Source organism: Colobus angolensis, unplaced genomic scaffold (assembly GCF_000951035.1).
Source record: "Colobus angolensis palliatus isolate OR3802 unplaced genomic scaffold, Cang.pa_1.0 Scaffold356, whole genome shotgun sequence".
NCBI lineage: Eukaryota > Metazoa > Chordata > Mammalia > Primates > Cercopithecidae > Colobus > Colobus angolensis.
This window is the reverse complement of record NW_012116888.1, coordinates 1159547-1175072: the sequence shown is the minus strand read 5'-3', so window position 1 is coordinate 1175072 and position 15526 is coordinate 1159547. Positions and strand designations below refer to the sequence as shown.

Below are 15526 nucleotides of genomic sequence, written 5' to 3'. Positions count from 1 at the left end.
AGTAGGGATGGGGTTTCGCCATGTTGGCCAGGCTGGTCTCAAACTCCTGACCTCAGGTGATCCGCCTGCCTTGGCCTTCCAAAGTGCTGGGATTACAGGCGTGAGCCACCATGCCTGGCCTAAACTATTCTTAATACGCACAGAAGTGAACATAAGACAAATGAAAGAAATCCGAGTGACTTCCAACCTCCACCCTATGTTAAGCTCCCCTAAATGATGTAACCATGTGGATCACGAGCTAGTGCACGTGAGTTCTTAAAGCACATGGCCTACAGCATCACAATGAAGAGTGCCTGAGTGTGACAGATCCCTTAACTACAGAGACAAGGCAAGCACTGAGAATTAAGACTTTCCAGTTATTTATAAATTGTACTGAATTTAGTATAAAATTTTTATTTTAGGCTGGGTGCAGTGCCTCATACCTATAATCCCAGCACTTTGGGAGGCTGAGGCAGGAGAATCACTTGAGGCCAGGAGTTTGAGACCAGACGGCACCATAGCAATACTTCATCTCTACAGAAATTTTAAAAATTTAGCTGGGTGTGGTGGTATGCACCTGCAGTCCCATTCACTCAGGAGGCTGAGGCTGGAGGATTGCTTGAATCCAGAAAGTTGAGCCTACAGTGAGCTGGAATGAGTTATGGTCATGTCACTGACTCTAGCCTGGGCAACAGAAGGAGACTGTCTCAATCAATAACTTATTTTAAGATTTCATATTATAATAATGTACCATACGAATTAGGAAGAAATCTTTTTAGCTATGAGAAAAAAAATTTAAATCAAGGTGCTTGTTATATGACCAAGAAAGCAACACACAGATTAATTCAGTTAATCAAATTCTAAGACACACAAAGCCTTTGTTTTTCCAAAGGTGTAAAGAAGAGTTAGTATGTCTGCTTTTCAAATGTGTTCATAAACTCTTCCTGGTGCCAAGTCCTTTTAATTTATATTTAATCATTGCTTCCTCCTAAGAGTCTGTTGGACTGGAAATGCAGGCAGTACTGGCCCAGGTTAAGGGTGGGGTATAGGAAGCATGGTTGAAAGCCAGCTTCATTAGGGTTGTGAAGGGTGCTTTGGGGCAGTCAACCTCCCTCCCTGAGCCACAGGGATCTCACTCGAGGAGGGGCAGGACCGGTGGCATCTAAGGGATCTGTCAGCACTGACATTTGATGCAAGTGTCTGATCAGTGGGTCTCCCTGCTTGAAACCTGAAGGTCCTGACTGCCCTGAGCAGCCCCTCCTGCCCACTCCAGCTTCCCTTTCACCCAAAGACATAAGACAGAGGATGTTGGGCAGGCAAGTCCATCCTTATGCACAGGTAAGAGTTAAGGATACAGTTTTGGAGGGTTTTTATTTCTATTTATTTTTCTGCAGCTTGTGATGTAATGAGAAGCAACCAATGTTATTTCAGACAGGGGGGAACCCGGGCAGCAGGAAAAGGCCACCACTTGGGAAACTCTGTACACTGGCGTGGCTATCTGTGGGGTGCTCGTGGGCGCTGAGAGGCAGCCAGCCCAGGTACACTGTCCAGAGTGGCCACCTCTCCCACCTCACCTCTGCTTCCTCCCCCTGCTGGCTGGAGGTAGCATGTGCTAAGGATAGAGAGGGGATCAGATCATGTGTCCTCCCCTACAGCTTAATTGGGATGATCGTCACACAGTGAGACATTTCCCCCCAAATTTGGTCAGCATAAGGATGGGGGACCTCAGAAGAGAGGCCTTCAACCCTACATGGGGGAGGCAACAAAGTCTTCCTGGTTTGGACTTTCATATGTTCTGGCTTCTACTCCAAACCCTGGCCCACACTCTGACCCATCTGCCCAGAGGCACCCTGGCCTCCCACCGAGTGAGTGTGCACAGATCATCAGGCTGAGAGGTGAAAGACCCCCACCTTCTTGCTTCCTCTGGGATGTCAGGGGACCCCCTGAGCTGAGACATGCCCCTCACCATGAGCTGTGGAGTCAGCTAGTCACTAGACACAGGGTGAGAAAATGGCCTTAGTCAAGGAAGACTGGGCAGCACACAGCAAGGTTCTGCAGGGTTTCAACCTGGGTCTCCTGCTAGGTCCTTTAGAAGACCCACAAGGGAGGAGCACAGATGTCAGCGTCTACTGGGAAAGAACAAGCGCTCTGAGTGTATGTGTAAATTGTATGGTTTCTTTAATTTTGCCTATGGAGGCAGTGATACCTACTTCTATCTATCTCAGTAGAAAAGATGGACACAGGGAATTAGTAAGTTCAGAACCGTGCTATAACTGGCATAACACCCTCACCAGCATCTGCCTCTCCTCCCAGTCCTGGGCACACGAAGTAGAGCAGTGTGACTACTTCTGGCCAACAGGCTTTAACAGGAAATGATTTGTGCTATTTCTGGGCCAAAACACTTAATAGCCAAATGTTTTTCTGCAGCTCTTCCCTTAGAGCCATGGCTCTAAGGAGGCTGCAGGTTCTGGATGGTGAGAGCCATACCCTCAGAATTTTTTGAGGGCCCAGAAATAGCTGAAATTGATTTATCTGATGATCCAGCAGGCCTACGCAAGGGCTGACTTCCCAGCTAATCAGACGGCCTAAAAATGCTGCTTCCAGACCATCTGCAGTCTTTCTGTCCTCTTTCTTTTAAAGCTGATATTTGCTTTCGTCGACAATGTTCTAAAAGCTGTTCTCCCTTAAGTATGAGTTAATATGTGTGCAAACAACTAGATGTCTCTCCAGTCATTCTTTATTCAGGGAAAAGCACACAATCGTAAACAATGGAGAGTGAAGACAGTAACAATTGGTTTGATATTGAATTTTTACAATCTTGATTCAAAAGGAATTTTCATAATCTACCACTTAAAATTTATTTTTAATTAGAAGAAAACGATGTAAGCGTGAAGTGAAGCATATTTCAGCCTCTCAGTCAGCCCCTTCGTGCCTCCGCTTCACATCCAGGAATAAGCGAGTCCTTGGGGCAGGCACGCAAATGGGAGGACACGGAGAGGCCAGAGAAAACCACTTGGTGTCCAGGTGCATGCCTTCCAAGTCTACTCCACAGAGACAAATGCCACGTGGGTTTTTGCCAAAATCTCAATGGAAACATTTCTATTTGCTTTAATTTACTTTTAAAGTCAGATAACACAGTTCAGGATGTGGAAGAAATATGAAGTCAGTGGATGAAGATCTTGCTTCTACCAGCTTATGATCCCACTGGCCGTCCAGGAAGCACAGGACACACACCAGCATCTGAACAACAGAGAGCATTCTTCCTCCTGTGTTGGCAACTCGAAGCTGGAGGTGCCTTTAAACGAACATTTTTCATCATCCACTAGTCCAGAAATCCCTCCCTTGTACAGACGTACATTCTGTAAATCTTGGGTAAATATGGATTGTTTTGTTTTTAAATACAATTTCTAAGGAGCCCTCTGTAGTAATTTCTTATTTTATCTATTTAGAGCAGGCTTCATGTATTAGTCTGCCTAGGCTGCCATAACAAAATACCACAGACTGGGTGGTTTCAACAGATGAAATGTATTTCTTGCAATTCTGGAGGCTGGAGGTCCACGATCAAGGTGCTAGTCAAGTCTGTTCCTGGTAAGGGCTCTTCTTGGCTTGCAGAATGGCCGACTTCTCACTGCATCTTCATGTGGCAGAGAGAGAAAGAAAAATCTCTCTTCCTCTGCTTAGGAGACCACCAATTCTATTGAATTAAGACCCCACCCTTCTGATGACCTCACTTAACCTTAGTAATCTCCTAAATGCCCCATTGCCAAATACAGCCACACAGAGATTAGGGCCTCAATATATAATTCTGAGAGGACACAATTCAGTCCATAGTACTTCATGTTGAGCAACTGAGGGCAAAAATCTCCTTCTCCTGTTTAAGGTGATCACATCATTAGAATGCCTGGCATTGTCACCAGAAGTACAAACTTATTTTAGATGGGACAACTGTGACATCTGAGGAAATGCTAACACGCTCTTTTGCCACAGAAAGTAAAACTTTATGATATAGCTTCTTTTAAAACTGCGTTTTTGAACATAGTCACTTCACCTGTACCACCACAGTTCAAAGACTTTAAAAATCAATATTCACTCCAGCACCCATTGCTCTATTCTCTAAGTCCAAAACTAAAGCAATCATCAAGAGTTTTGAAAACAAACCAAAAACTTTATTTACAAAAGTAAATTGTAACTTGCTTTTATGTATCATACAATGTTAATGATGGCAGCAACAGATTTAAAATACACCTAGGTTTGTGCAGCTCACTTCCCCCTAGTTATACCATAAAACTTTATAAACATTGCTTTAGCTTTGATGTTTGGTCACGTTTTTGTGCAGAAGTCACGTCTCAGGGTAGGTTCACCACCAGACACGGTCACATCACCATTGGCTGTGGATTTCCAAGAAGCAAAGGAGCCAATCTCAGCAAAGCTCGCACTGGCATTTTTAGCTGCTTAAATTTGAAGAGCAGTTCAGCAAAGTTTGTGCTCCCTAAAACGGAAATGGGGTGGGAAGGTCACATCTCTAAATAAATTCAGCCATACCTCTCCTTTCAAGGAAGCTTCAGAAACACAGTCATGTTGAAAACAGGCATTTTTCCCTTCGAAAATGATTATCCAAAGACAATATTTAAAATCATGAAATTCCCTAATACACTGTAATGTAAGTTGAGTATCCCTTTTCCAAAATGCTTGGGAAGAGAGGTGTTTTGGATTCTGGATTTTTTTGGATTTTGGAATATCTGCATTACACCTACCAGCTGAGCATTCTTAATCTGAAAATCCCAAATCCAAAATGCTGGAATGAGCATTTCCTCTGGGCATCATGTTGGCGTCCAAAACATTTTCGATTTCAAACACTTCAGATTTCAGATTAAGGATACTCAACCTGAATATGATTTGATAGAATTTGCCCATTCTAGACTTCAGAAAGTGACCTATAACTATATGTGAAACTACTAATATTGTTTAAGTGTGTGTGTGTGTATATATATATATATAATTCTTTAAATATAATGAGCAAAAGTGCCTGTCTACCTTCAATTACTATCTAAGTGGTATTTTACTGGTTCTAATGCAGTTGACCACTGAACAACTCTGAATGTTTATGTGTGTGTGTGTATATATATATATATAATTCTTTAAATATAATGAGCAAAAGTGCCTGTCTACCTTCAATTACTATCTAAGTGGTATTTTACTGGTTCTAATGCAGTTGACCACTGAACAACTCTGTTTGTCCATCCTGGCCTGAAAAGAAAGCCTATGCTTTAAAATGTCTTCCTTTTACTTTTAGCAGTTTGACTATTAATGTGACTAGGTATGGTTTTCTTTGTATTCATCCTGCTTAGGGTTCACTGTGGGTTAATATTTAACACCATTTTTCAAAATTCTTAACTTCTGTCTCTTCAAATATTGCTTCTAACTCATTTTCTCTCTCCTCTTACTCTCTTATTCCAACTCCATACATGTTTGATTTTTTTTTCCACGGTTTCCACACATCTCTTGTACTCTTCTCTGTATTTCCTATCCATTCTTCCCTCTGTGCTTCAGTCTGTTTACTTTCTACTCGTCTTCCAGCAGATAAGTGTCTTCCAGTTCACTTCAAATAATCCAATACTAAGATCTTCATTTCAGTTATTACATTTTTCAGTTCTAGACTTTCCATTTAACTCTTTTTTATTGATTCCAGGTTTCTGGTGAAACTCCCTATCCTTCCCTCTATTTTCCTGGAAATATTAGTCATAGTTATTTTAAGTCCCAGTATGATAAATCCAATATCTGAATCACACATAGGTCTGTTTCTATTATTATCTGTTTTTCTTCCTTATTATATCTTGTAATTTTTTATTCAACACTGAATCCTGTAGACCAAAAATGGCAGAGGCTCTGGGTATGTTTTCTTTCTCCTACGAAGGTTACGTTTTCTTCTGCTAGGTAGGGAGAAAGCATGCAGATCACCTCAGTTCTGCTCAAGGCTAATTGTAGGTCTAGTCTGCTTGGAGTGAAACTGAAGCAGACCAGGTCTAAAAATAGGCTAGAGCAGGCTGAGGGCCTGGCCAAGCTATTAATTCACCTGAGGAGCTGGGATGCTGATCAGAGCCACTTCACTCCAACAAGTCTTGAACTCCACCCTTTGTCTCCTCAGTCCTACGCTGCTGCGGACACTTTTGCTTACATTTTTGGCCTTGTGGCTTCTGCTAGATCTCTTGAAGTCTTATCCCATATATATGAAGGCTAGAATGTCGTAAGTAACTCAAGGGAAAGGTACATCCAGATTTTGAGTTATGATTCCTATTGTTTTCTCCTGCCTGAGATTTTGTTCCTCAAGTTCTAGGCTCTTGGGCAATCACAAACCCAACCTCTGGCTCCTCAGCCCTGCAGCACTGCTGCTTTTTGCTGGGACTCTACTTCTTGTGCTAGGAACTGGCAAATGCCTTTGGGGGAGAAGCTAGAGTGAATAGAAAGCTCTCCCTGTTGTACTTCCCTTTTCTTACGTTTTTTTTTTCAGCTTTTATACTTGTTTTGGAGGGCAAGTGAGTCCAATACAAGCAATTCCATCATGGCCATAACTAGAAGTCCCTAGATAGTAAACTTTTATCAGAGGCTTTCAAAACAGCAAAAAACTAGTAATGTAATTAAACTCCAAGTTTAAATGATTAAATGGAACAATCTCTGCCTTTCTCAAAAAAATTTTTTTTGTATATATTTTAGTATATACTAAAAAAAATTTTAGACCAGTGTTTGGGGCTCTGTGAAGAAGAATCCATCCTTTTCTGAATAAAAATGAAAGTTATTCATGTAAAAAGTTGAAAATTTTTTTCTTTTTTGCTCCAAAACAGTTCCTAACAATGACACTGCAACATTAATGAAGAGGAAAGTCAAACTAGGGACAATAACTAATTAGAAACTCTTCCTACCAAGAAACTAGAACATAAAGGGGTAGGTAACAGAGGTACTGAAGAGAGGACTCAGATACGCGATTACCTTCTAGTCCTATAGGCGGCAGGTGCCGTGGAGCTGGCACAGAGTGGTAGACGAGGAAGCAGGCCAGCATGCTCAGCTGCGATTCCTCCAGGGGCTGCCCGCTGAGGTAGGCGTGCACACACATATCACCCCCAGCTGTGAGAGAAACAAATGGAACTGAACCAACTGATGACAGAACTGAGAGGCACAAGAAATATCTTCTTTCTATTACTTTTTCATCAAGAATTTATAAGCAGGTTCTACAGCTGGTACTAAGGCTACGGTGACAAGCTAGACTGAGTCCCTGTCATTGTAGAGTTTAGAGTGTTGTTGGGGAAGACAGATATTACACAAATAATGACACAAATGCATAATTACGAACTGTGAGAGTGCTATAAAGGTGCAGTGGTCACTGTGGTTGTCTCCCCAAAATACCCCTTGTCACACTCCACCCTCCACCATGTGTTAGAATATTTCATGGGACAGACCAGCTCCAGAACTAGATCCTTATTAGTCTTGGCCAGGGGTTCTCAAGCTTTCCCATGTATCACAATCCCCTGGAGGGCTTGTTAAATCACAGATGAGTGGGTCCCACTCTCCCCACAGAGCACAGAGCACAGAGTTTCTGATTCAGTAGGTCTGTGGTGGGGCCAGAAAAACTCCATTTCTAACAAGTTCCCAGGCCATGCTGCTCCATGAACCACACTTTGAGAATCACTGGTCTTGGGTGATCAAGGCAATCCCATTCCCCTGATACAGTGTTAGTTCAGAGACAGGTAGACCCAGGCCATTTTTTCAATAAGAGACAGTCTCTGCCACAGGGATGGATTGAAGGTGTGCATGAGATGCAACTCGAGCCAGAAACCTGAGGAGGTACTTAATGACATGCTTGCTGGAGGCTCCAGGGAAAGAAATTCCCTCATTCTCATCACAAAGCTCCTAGAAGCAACTCTTATTCTTCCTCTGGGCATCATGCTGAGCTAGAGGTGAACATGTTATAGCCATTTGATTACCATCCAAAAAAAGCACAGAGGATAAAGTCATGGCACAGAATGTAGCTGATGGAACCTCAGAGAAACGGAGTTGAAGACAATGGAATAAGATGACCCTTTACGTGCCCTACCTGTGGACTTCTAATAACATTAGCATATTTGTGTCCCTACCATTTAAAGACAGCTTAAGTCAGGTCTTCTGTTACTTGCAAACAAAGGCATTTGGATGCAGAAAAAAAGTTGAGAGCATAAGCGGGCAGGCAAAAGATGGCAGGAAAGCTGCCTGAGGTAGAGTGGTCTTGGAAGGCCTGGGAGGAAAGGTCACTAAAACTGAGGCTGCAAGGATAAATATGAGTTGGACAGGTGAAGAATGAGAGGAAAAGGTTCTAGGGAGGGAAAACAGCATATTCAGTGGCCCCACAGTGAAAAGAAGCTCAGTGTTTTTGAGGAAGTGGAAGGGGCCAGGGTGGTGTGAGGAGCAAGTGGTGTAAAAGAGGCTTTGTTGAGGAAAACAGGTGCCTTGCAGGTCACACAGGTCCTGGTGCCACACAGTAGGGATTTCTTTCACAGCTGAATCAGGAGCCTTTGAAAAGCTTTAAGCAGGAGTGTTAGATCAGTTTATTCTTTAAAAGATTGTTCTGTCAGTTAACTTGAGATGATTAGAATGCAGATGAGAAAAAGCAAGGAGGCTATTTAGGCGATAACAGTGGTCCAGGCACAAAATAATCATTCTGTTCTAGGCAGAAGTAGTAAAATGTGGACAAATTCAAGAAATATCTATGATGAGGACTGAAGGCTTCAGCAACGGTTCAGTCATGGCAGAGCAGGGGACAAGGGAAGGAGGGAAAGGAGCAAGGATGACTTCCAAAAGGGTCAACAAAGGAATGACAGTGAAAGGGTGACAAATACTGAGAAAGAATTTTAAAACAAGATTATTTTAAAAATCGGGAAAGTGTGCTGTGACGAAGTCACGGGAGGCCCATCTCAAGAAGCAAAATGTAGCTAAAAGCCTCACCGTTGTAGAGATGGAGTGAGATGAAAACTGTAGACTCCACTGAACACAGTTGCGAGGATGTCAGTCTACCGGGAGGGGGAAACGTTTAGGTTTGGGGGAGGCAGCAGAGGGAGAAAAATCAAATGAGAACAGATGAGATTCTTCTTTGAGCAGCTCATCATTAAGGAGAGCATCATGGCTCAGCCTCTCTTCAATGACTTTCTCATGCCTACTAGCATTTTGTTTCACTGATTTTCTCTATTGTTTTTGTTTTTGATTTCATTGGTTTCTGCTTTTATTTGCTTGCTTTGGGTTTATTTTGCTTTCCTACTGCACTTGACAAGTCTTAAAAAAAAAAAAAAGGACAATACCAAAAATCGCATTGCATTCCACTGCTGGTGGGAAAGTAAAATGGCACAATTGTGAAAACTGAGTGTGGCAGTGGGTGAAGGTACAGATGATGCAAAAACAGGAGAATGTTGGCAACTACTAAAATTGGTGTTGAGGTTTATTACACTAGTCTACTTACTTTGTATATTCTTTAAATTTCCATAACAAAATATGAAAAAGTTAATAAAACTTTTTAAAGTTTTTAAACTTGAAACCCGCTTTCTTTGCCCAAGACTGTAATTTGAGGAGATAAATACTGTACAAAACATTTATATAGGCCAGGTGCCATGGCTCACGCCTGTAATCCCAGTACTTTGGGAGGCAAAGGCACATGGATCACAAGGTCAGGAGTTTGAGACCAGCCTGACCAACTTGGTGAAGCTCCATCTCTACTAAAAATACAAAAATTAGCCGGGTGTGGTGACAGGCGCCTGTAATCCCAGCTACTCAGGAGGCTGAGGCAGGACACTTGCTTGAACCCGGGAGGCGGAGCTTGCAGTGAGCTGAGATCGCGCCATTGCACTCCACCCTGGCGACAGAGCGAGACTCCATATCAAAACAAAAAACTGACATTTATGTAATATCAATTGGCTGCACTTTCAGATTAGTGTAGTGATTTCATGGGTTATCTCCGATCTAATGAGTTATTAGTGAATGACCCTGAAAGTCCACATATGCATCTGTGATTTTTACTCACACACAAATATGAATGCAATTTCCAATTTTCACTTAATTTATTGTTCTCTACCCCAATGCCAACTGCTAGCGCTTGTAAAAGAGGAGACCATATATTTAAGAGGTTTTTCTAAAAAAAATTCTAGTTTTTCACTAGAAAATCAACACATTTTTGATAAATCTGAGTGGCAAGTCAAATTCAATGGAGGCTCACAGCAATACTGGAAACCACCAAATGCACTAAAGAGTAACAAGACAATCAGGGCCCTGTTTTAGAGAATGTTCTAGTCACTGCCAAAGTTCCATACATTATATGAAATGTGCAAATCAGGAAATCTGCAAAGATTTAAGGAAGTATTTTTTGTCAATAGCAAAGGTCTGCCATAGGTGATCAAATGTTAAATTGAATAAAAACGAAACACCAAAACCTATGAAATAACATGTTTTTCCCCAAAAATGAGGATAAAAATGACTACCAAAAAAATTTTGAAGCTATATGATCTTTGAATCTGAACAGGAAATGACAAATAGAATGCAGCTGTTAAATATAAATATGGAGAGTCTGAAATTAGGCTTTCCAAGTATATCCCTCACAACCTGGTTTACAATTTAATTTTTTTCAGAAATTTATTTCCTACTGTCACAGGTGGATAAACTGAATTATATTCAAACACTTAGTGTCTACTAATTACTAATAGCTTTCACTAATCAAAGCAAGAATTGTTTCTACTACTATCACTAAGATTAGTATTAACCCAAAGCAAGCAACTGTCAGATATTTACTGGGAGCATCTGGATGAACTAAAAAGAATGAAACGACCAAGGAGTCTACTCCTGAAAATCAGTTTCAGGTGTATTTAACACATAAGATACATTTCCGTAAATCTAAAGGCCCCATCACTTGCCTCATGTAAGTCAGAATCACTTCTACACTGTTAACGAGTAACTACAATTTCCTTGCAATCACAAATCCTGCTGATAGAAAGCCACCACTGTGACATCACATAGCTGTGCCGTCCCAGGTTTTCAAAACGAGTTGGTACAACAAGCTCACTCAGCAAGCACACGTCAAGTTCTACATGTACATGGGGTACCAGTACAAAAATGGGATGGCTGCTGGCCTCAGGTAGGCGACAGGCCACACACCTAGGAAACGGGAGACAGACGCACTGGAAAGGAAATGTGATCTGATGCTAGGGAAAAGAGAACAAGGTCCTCAGCACCAAGTGTTATTTAAAATGCTATAAATATTCTCTGCCTGGGTCAGATGTATTTTTCCAAAGAAGCTGAAGCAGATAATCAAAGCCTAATTCATCTAGCGGGAAACATTAAATCTATAGCCATTCTTGCTTATACTCAGATTTATCTTGCTTACCAACAAACAAAAAAGTGACAACAGAAAAGCCTGAACTGAATGTATCTCAAAAGCAGAGGAGCGCCGTGCTACAATGCTACTATTACCTTGTAGCCACTGGTCCAGGGTGTTATCGATGGTGCACTTCACAACAGGGAGGAATTCTGAGTTCATAAAGAGACCCCGCTTAGGGTGGTTCTGCAGCCGCTCCTGATGGCTTCGGGAGCTGAAAAACTCTAACACTAACTTTATCTGCCAAAGTTCAGAAGTCTCAGACATTTCTCTTCTCCCAAGTCTTCTTATAGCCTTGAAGAGGAAAGAGGACAACAATCCATTTAATCAAAGAGTGCTCTGCCTCTTCATCAGAGTTGTGGACTGAGTATTCTTTAAATGTGGCTCCTAATTATAAAGGGTGGTGGTGGATCCATTCTGTGTTTTGAGGCAGTCTGCCCACAGAGGAGCCGTCACTGGGTACAGGTGCACGGCTCACCTCCTTCAATATGGCCCTACATGAGCAGCTTGCAGGGAAAAGTAACAAAGGTGAATGAGCTCATTCTTGGCTCAACAGCTCCGAATAACCAAGACCCAAAAGGTCACAGCCAGTCACCTCTGGAAAACGCAAGCCAGGTACAATGACATGGCAGGGATCCAGAGGGGCAGAGGGAAAAGGAACACTACTAATAATAGTGCCCTTGGGATCCATCTGCAAGTCACTACAGCTGCAAGCAGAGGAGATATTCATGCATAAAGACCTGCCACCCATGACTGCGAACGTGTGAGGGTTCAGAGAGTAAAAAGACACATTCTAAGCCAGCAACTTAAAAACACAACTTGTTATTTGGCTGCTGTACAGAGAGGTACTGTGAGAAGCAGTGCCAGCGTGGATGCCATATATCCATATTTTCCAACCAAAAAAGGGTGGATTCCAGACAATAATAGCATTCTGGGCCTACTTAGTTATACTGGAACTCGGCTTTTAATTAACAATGTTACTTAACACTGTGTGTTTTCTGGTTTGGGGGAATTATCCTCTGACTAAATATGTTTCTCCATTCAGCTTTCTAGCAAATTATTTTACCATTAAAGGTAATTTCTCTTAGACACTGAGTCTCAGATGCTCAGCTGTGACCTTATTATATTCACTTAAACAGCTGTTTAAAACTAGATTCTGGATCTCACCCCAGAAATTCTGATTCAATAGATGAGGCATGGAATTAGAGGATCTGTATTTTTAAGATACCAAGGCAAATTTTTGCCAGGTTAGAAAACTACTGGCTTGGCTTAACTGCAAATCTGGGTCTGAAAGATATGATAATAATGAAAAGGCATATGTATTACTAATTTGCCTAAAGTGAATAAATTGGTCTGATCCTTTAAGAACAGTATTAAGCATTTCTTTCTGCATTACCCCTTTAGGCTCTTTTAAAACAGCAATAACAAGAGAAATTTAAAAATGAACTCCAATGCCCTAGATAACTACATATATACTCTGTAACCTCTTGCAAGCTTCATCACATAGGTCTAATTTCATAGTACTGCCGTCGCTAGGGCTCTGTTTGTTCACTGACTGCTCACATGCAGATTTCTACAAAGAGGCAGTGCAAGGAGGAAGGTAAAAATAAAACGGGAGAGAGGGAGGGAGTGCTCTCCTCCTCTCCCAGTCAGGTGAGATAAAAGGGAGGAAGGGGAACCCTTAGAGGAAGACAGCTTCCCAAGGGCCACTCTTGTCAACATAAAGTCCAAGCTTTTTGGATTTTTGAGAGCTTTCAAATTGTATATGGTCTCCTGTCTAAAATTTCCAAAAGCAAATGGGAAACTAACAGGAAGGACACTAGGAACCTTACCACACTATTCAGTGAGTTACTTGAACTACAGGACAAATTTCACCAGAATCGGTATAGGTTTTTGGATCCATACCTGATCCATTGCTATGTATGCAGGCAACATCTCTGGGGTCTCCTGGGTCACACATTCATAGAGTACTGAAGAAAAGAGATCCAGAATTTCCTGTTTCTGCAGAAAATCAGAAGCTTTTTGTAGCACAAAGTATATTCCAAAATCAATTCAAAAACCAATTGTATAGTACTACTATGGCCCATTCTTAAGTTCTATAATGAATCACACAAAAGTAACACTACAATCTTTTAAAAAAGCCATAGCACATGTAACATTAAACAATTAAAAAAATTAAGTCCCAAGAGACAGCTGAGGATAGTAAGTGCTACAGAAGAGAGGAATGGACCAAACTAGGATAAAATGAGTAGACAGGACATCACAGAGTTATGCCTTGGGTTGGGCTGGGAAGAGTAGGATCCAGAAAGGAAACAGAGTAACAAAGCTGCAAGAAAAAAACACTGACCAGAAAAAGTTTAGGGGAGGCAGCAGAGTCAAGTCCAGCTGGGGTTAAGGGCGGGCATGGGCTTTATTAGAGACCCGTGACCTTGAGTGCACAGCCCAGCTCTTACTAGCTGTGTGATCTTGGGCATGTAACATCTCTCAGTGGCAGTTTCCTCATCTGTAAGCCCAGAATGATGAAATACCTATCCTCAGGGTCATAATTAAATGACATTTAAGTATTAGCAGAGTATCCAATATATAGTAAAGATTCAATAAGTAAGAGAGGGGAAGGTTATTTCACCTAATCCTCAAAATAATACTGTAAGGTAGGTTCTATTATAATCACTTTTAGAAATGAAGAAACTACATTTTGGAGAGGTTGAGAAATTTTCTGAAGGCCATATACACTTGTAGACAATAGGCTATCAATCCTAGATATCTAATTCTATATCCAATCTTTCCTTCTCTGTATGGTGGATTAAACCAAAGATCTGGGCCAGGCACAGTGGCTCAAGCCTATAATCCCAGCACTTTGGGAGTCCAAGGTGGGAGGATCATTTGAGCCCAGGAGTTCAAGACCAACCTGGGCAATATAGTGAGACTCCATCTCTACAAAAATTTTTTTAAAAATGAGCCATGGTGGTGGCTACACGCCTGTAGTCCAGCTACTCAGGAGCCTGAGGTGGAAGGATGGCTTCAGTCTGGGAGGTCAAGGATGTAGTGAACCATGATCACGTCACTGCACTCCAGCCTGGGCAACAGAAAAAACCGGCCCTATCTCAAAAAACAAAAAACAAAAAAATAAAGAAAAATCTGCTAAGTACCCTTGGAATCTTGAAGGCAACAGGTGTATAAACAAGAAAAAGAAGGGTTATAATATACAGATGAAACAGTTAATGCAATTACATAAAAATAAGAGAAAGGTGGTAAACACTGAAAACATAAAGCAGAATATGAATGGGCATCATTCTTGTAGGTGACAGAAACTATCATCTGTCAGAATTAATGTCTTACAAATGTTAAGTTGTTTCTTCTAAATGTTGCTAAATGTTGCTAAATGTAATAGTTTTAGGCTATGCAAATCTATACATGCCAAGCAAAAGTCATCCCATGTGACTCACGTATGTCATCAATCTCAAAGATAGATATAGATAATACAGATGTTTTGGGTGACCCATGCATAGAAATAATAACGAATGCTGGTCCTGGGGCTCAGCAAACCATAGAATATATACCTGACCCATGTTCACAGTTGGCTTGCAGAAATAGTCAGCAAATGACAGAAGTGCTGGATCAGAAGTGAATGCTGAGATTGTTTCTGGCTAAAAAAAACAAACAACCACAACAGTATAAGATTAAAAAAAGAGTATTTTCCTTACTGCTCAAACTGTAATACATGCAGTTCTAACAACTCTACCTCCCCTTTGTCACATAACATTCCCCAAAAAACCCAGATGGTGCAAACTTGCCTCATCAACCTGTTCTGTTAAAAAGTTACAATAAGCTTTTGCACAAGTTAACATGAGCTACTAATTATCAAAAGGCCAATAACAAACAGGTCTTCTTGTTTACACAACTCATCCACAAAAGGCTTTTCCCTCCTTCACTGGCTAACTAAAAAACCTACCAGAAACTAGAATTGTTACTGAAATGGTAAGGAAGAAAGAATATCACTCAAGCCAGCCACCAAAAGATAAACAGTGTATGAAACCATATATATGAGGTACTTAGTATAATCAAAATCAGAGACATAAAATAGAATGGTGGTTGCCAGGGACTAGGGGAAGTAGAATGAGGGGTTATTGTTACAAGTATAGATTTCAGGTCTGCAAGATGAACAGT

The 15526-nt window shown here is 41.3% G+C and overlaps 1 protein-coding gene across 1 annotated transcript in view; it reads right to left on the bottom strand.

The window, feature by feature from the left end:
• Window positions 1-2698: 2698 nt before the first annotated feature.
• The window catches only part of ANAPC1 (anaphase promoting complex subunit 1), a 126337-nt gene continuing 113509 nt past the window's right edge, over window positions 2699-15526 (bottom strand). The window contains exons 43-47 of the mRNA XM_011953099.1: window positions 14920-15006; window positions 13265-13360; window positions 11455-11653; window positions 6964-7098; window positions 2699-4468 (exon numbers count right to left, since the gene is read on the bottom strand). Coding sequence (XP_011808489.1) covers window positions 4353-4468; window positions 6964-7098; window positions 11455-11653; window positions 13265-13360; window positions 14920-15006 — 633 coding nt within the window. The 3' untranslated portion in view covers window positions 2699-4352. The remainder of the gene's footprint in view (window positions 4469-6963; window positions 7099-11454; window positions 11654-13264; window positions 13361-14919; window positions 15007-15526) is intronic.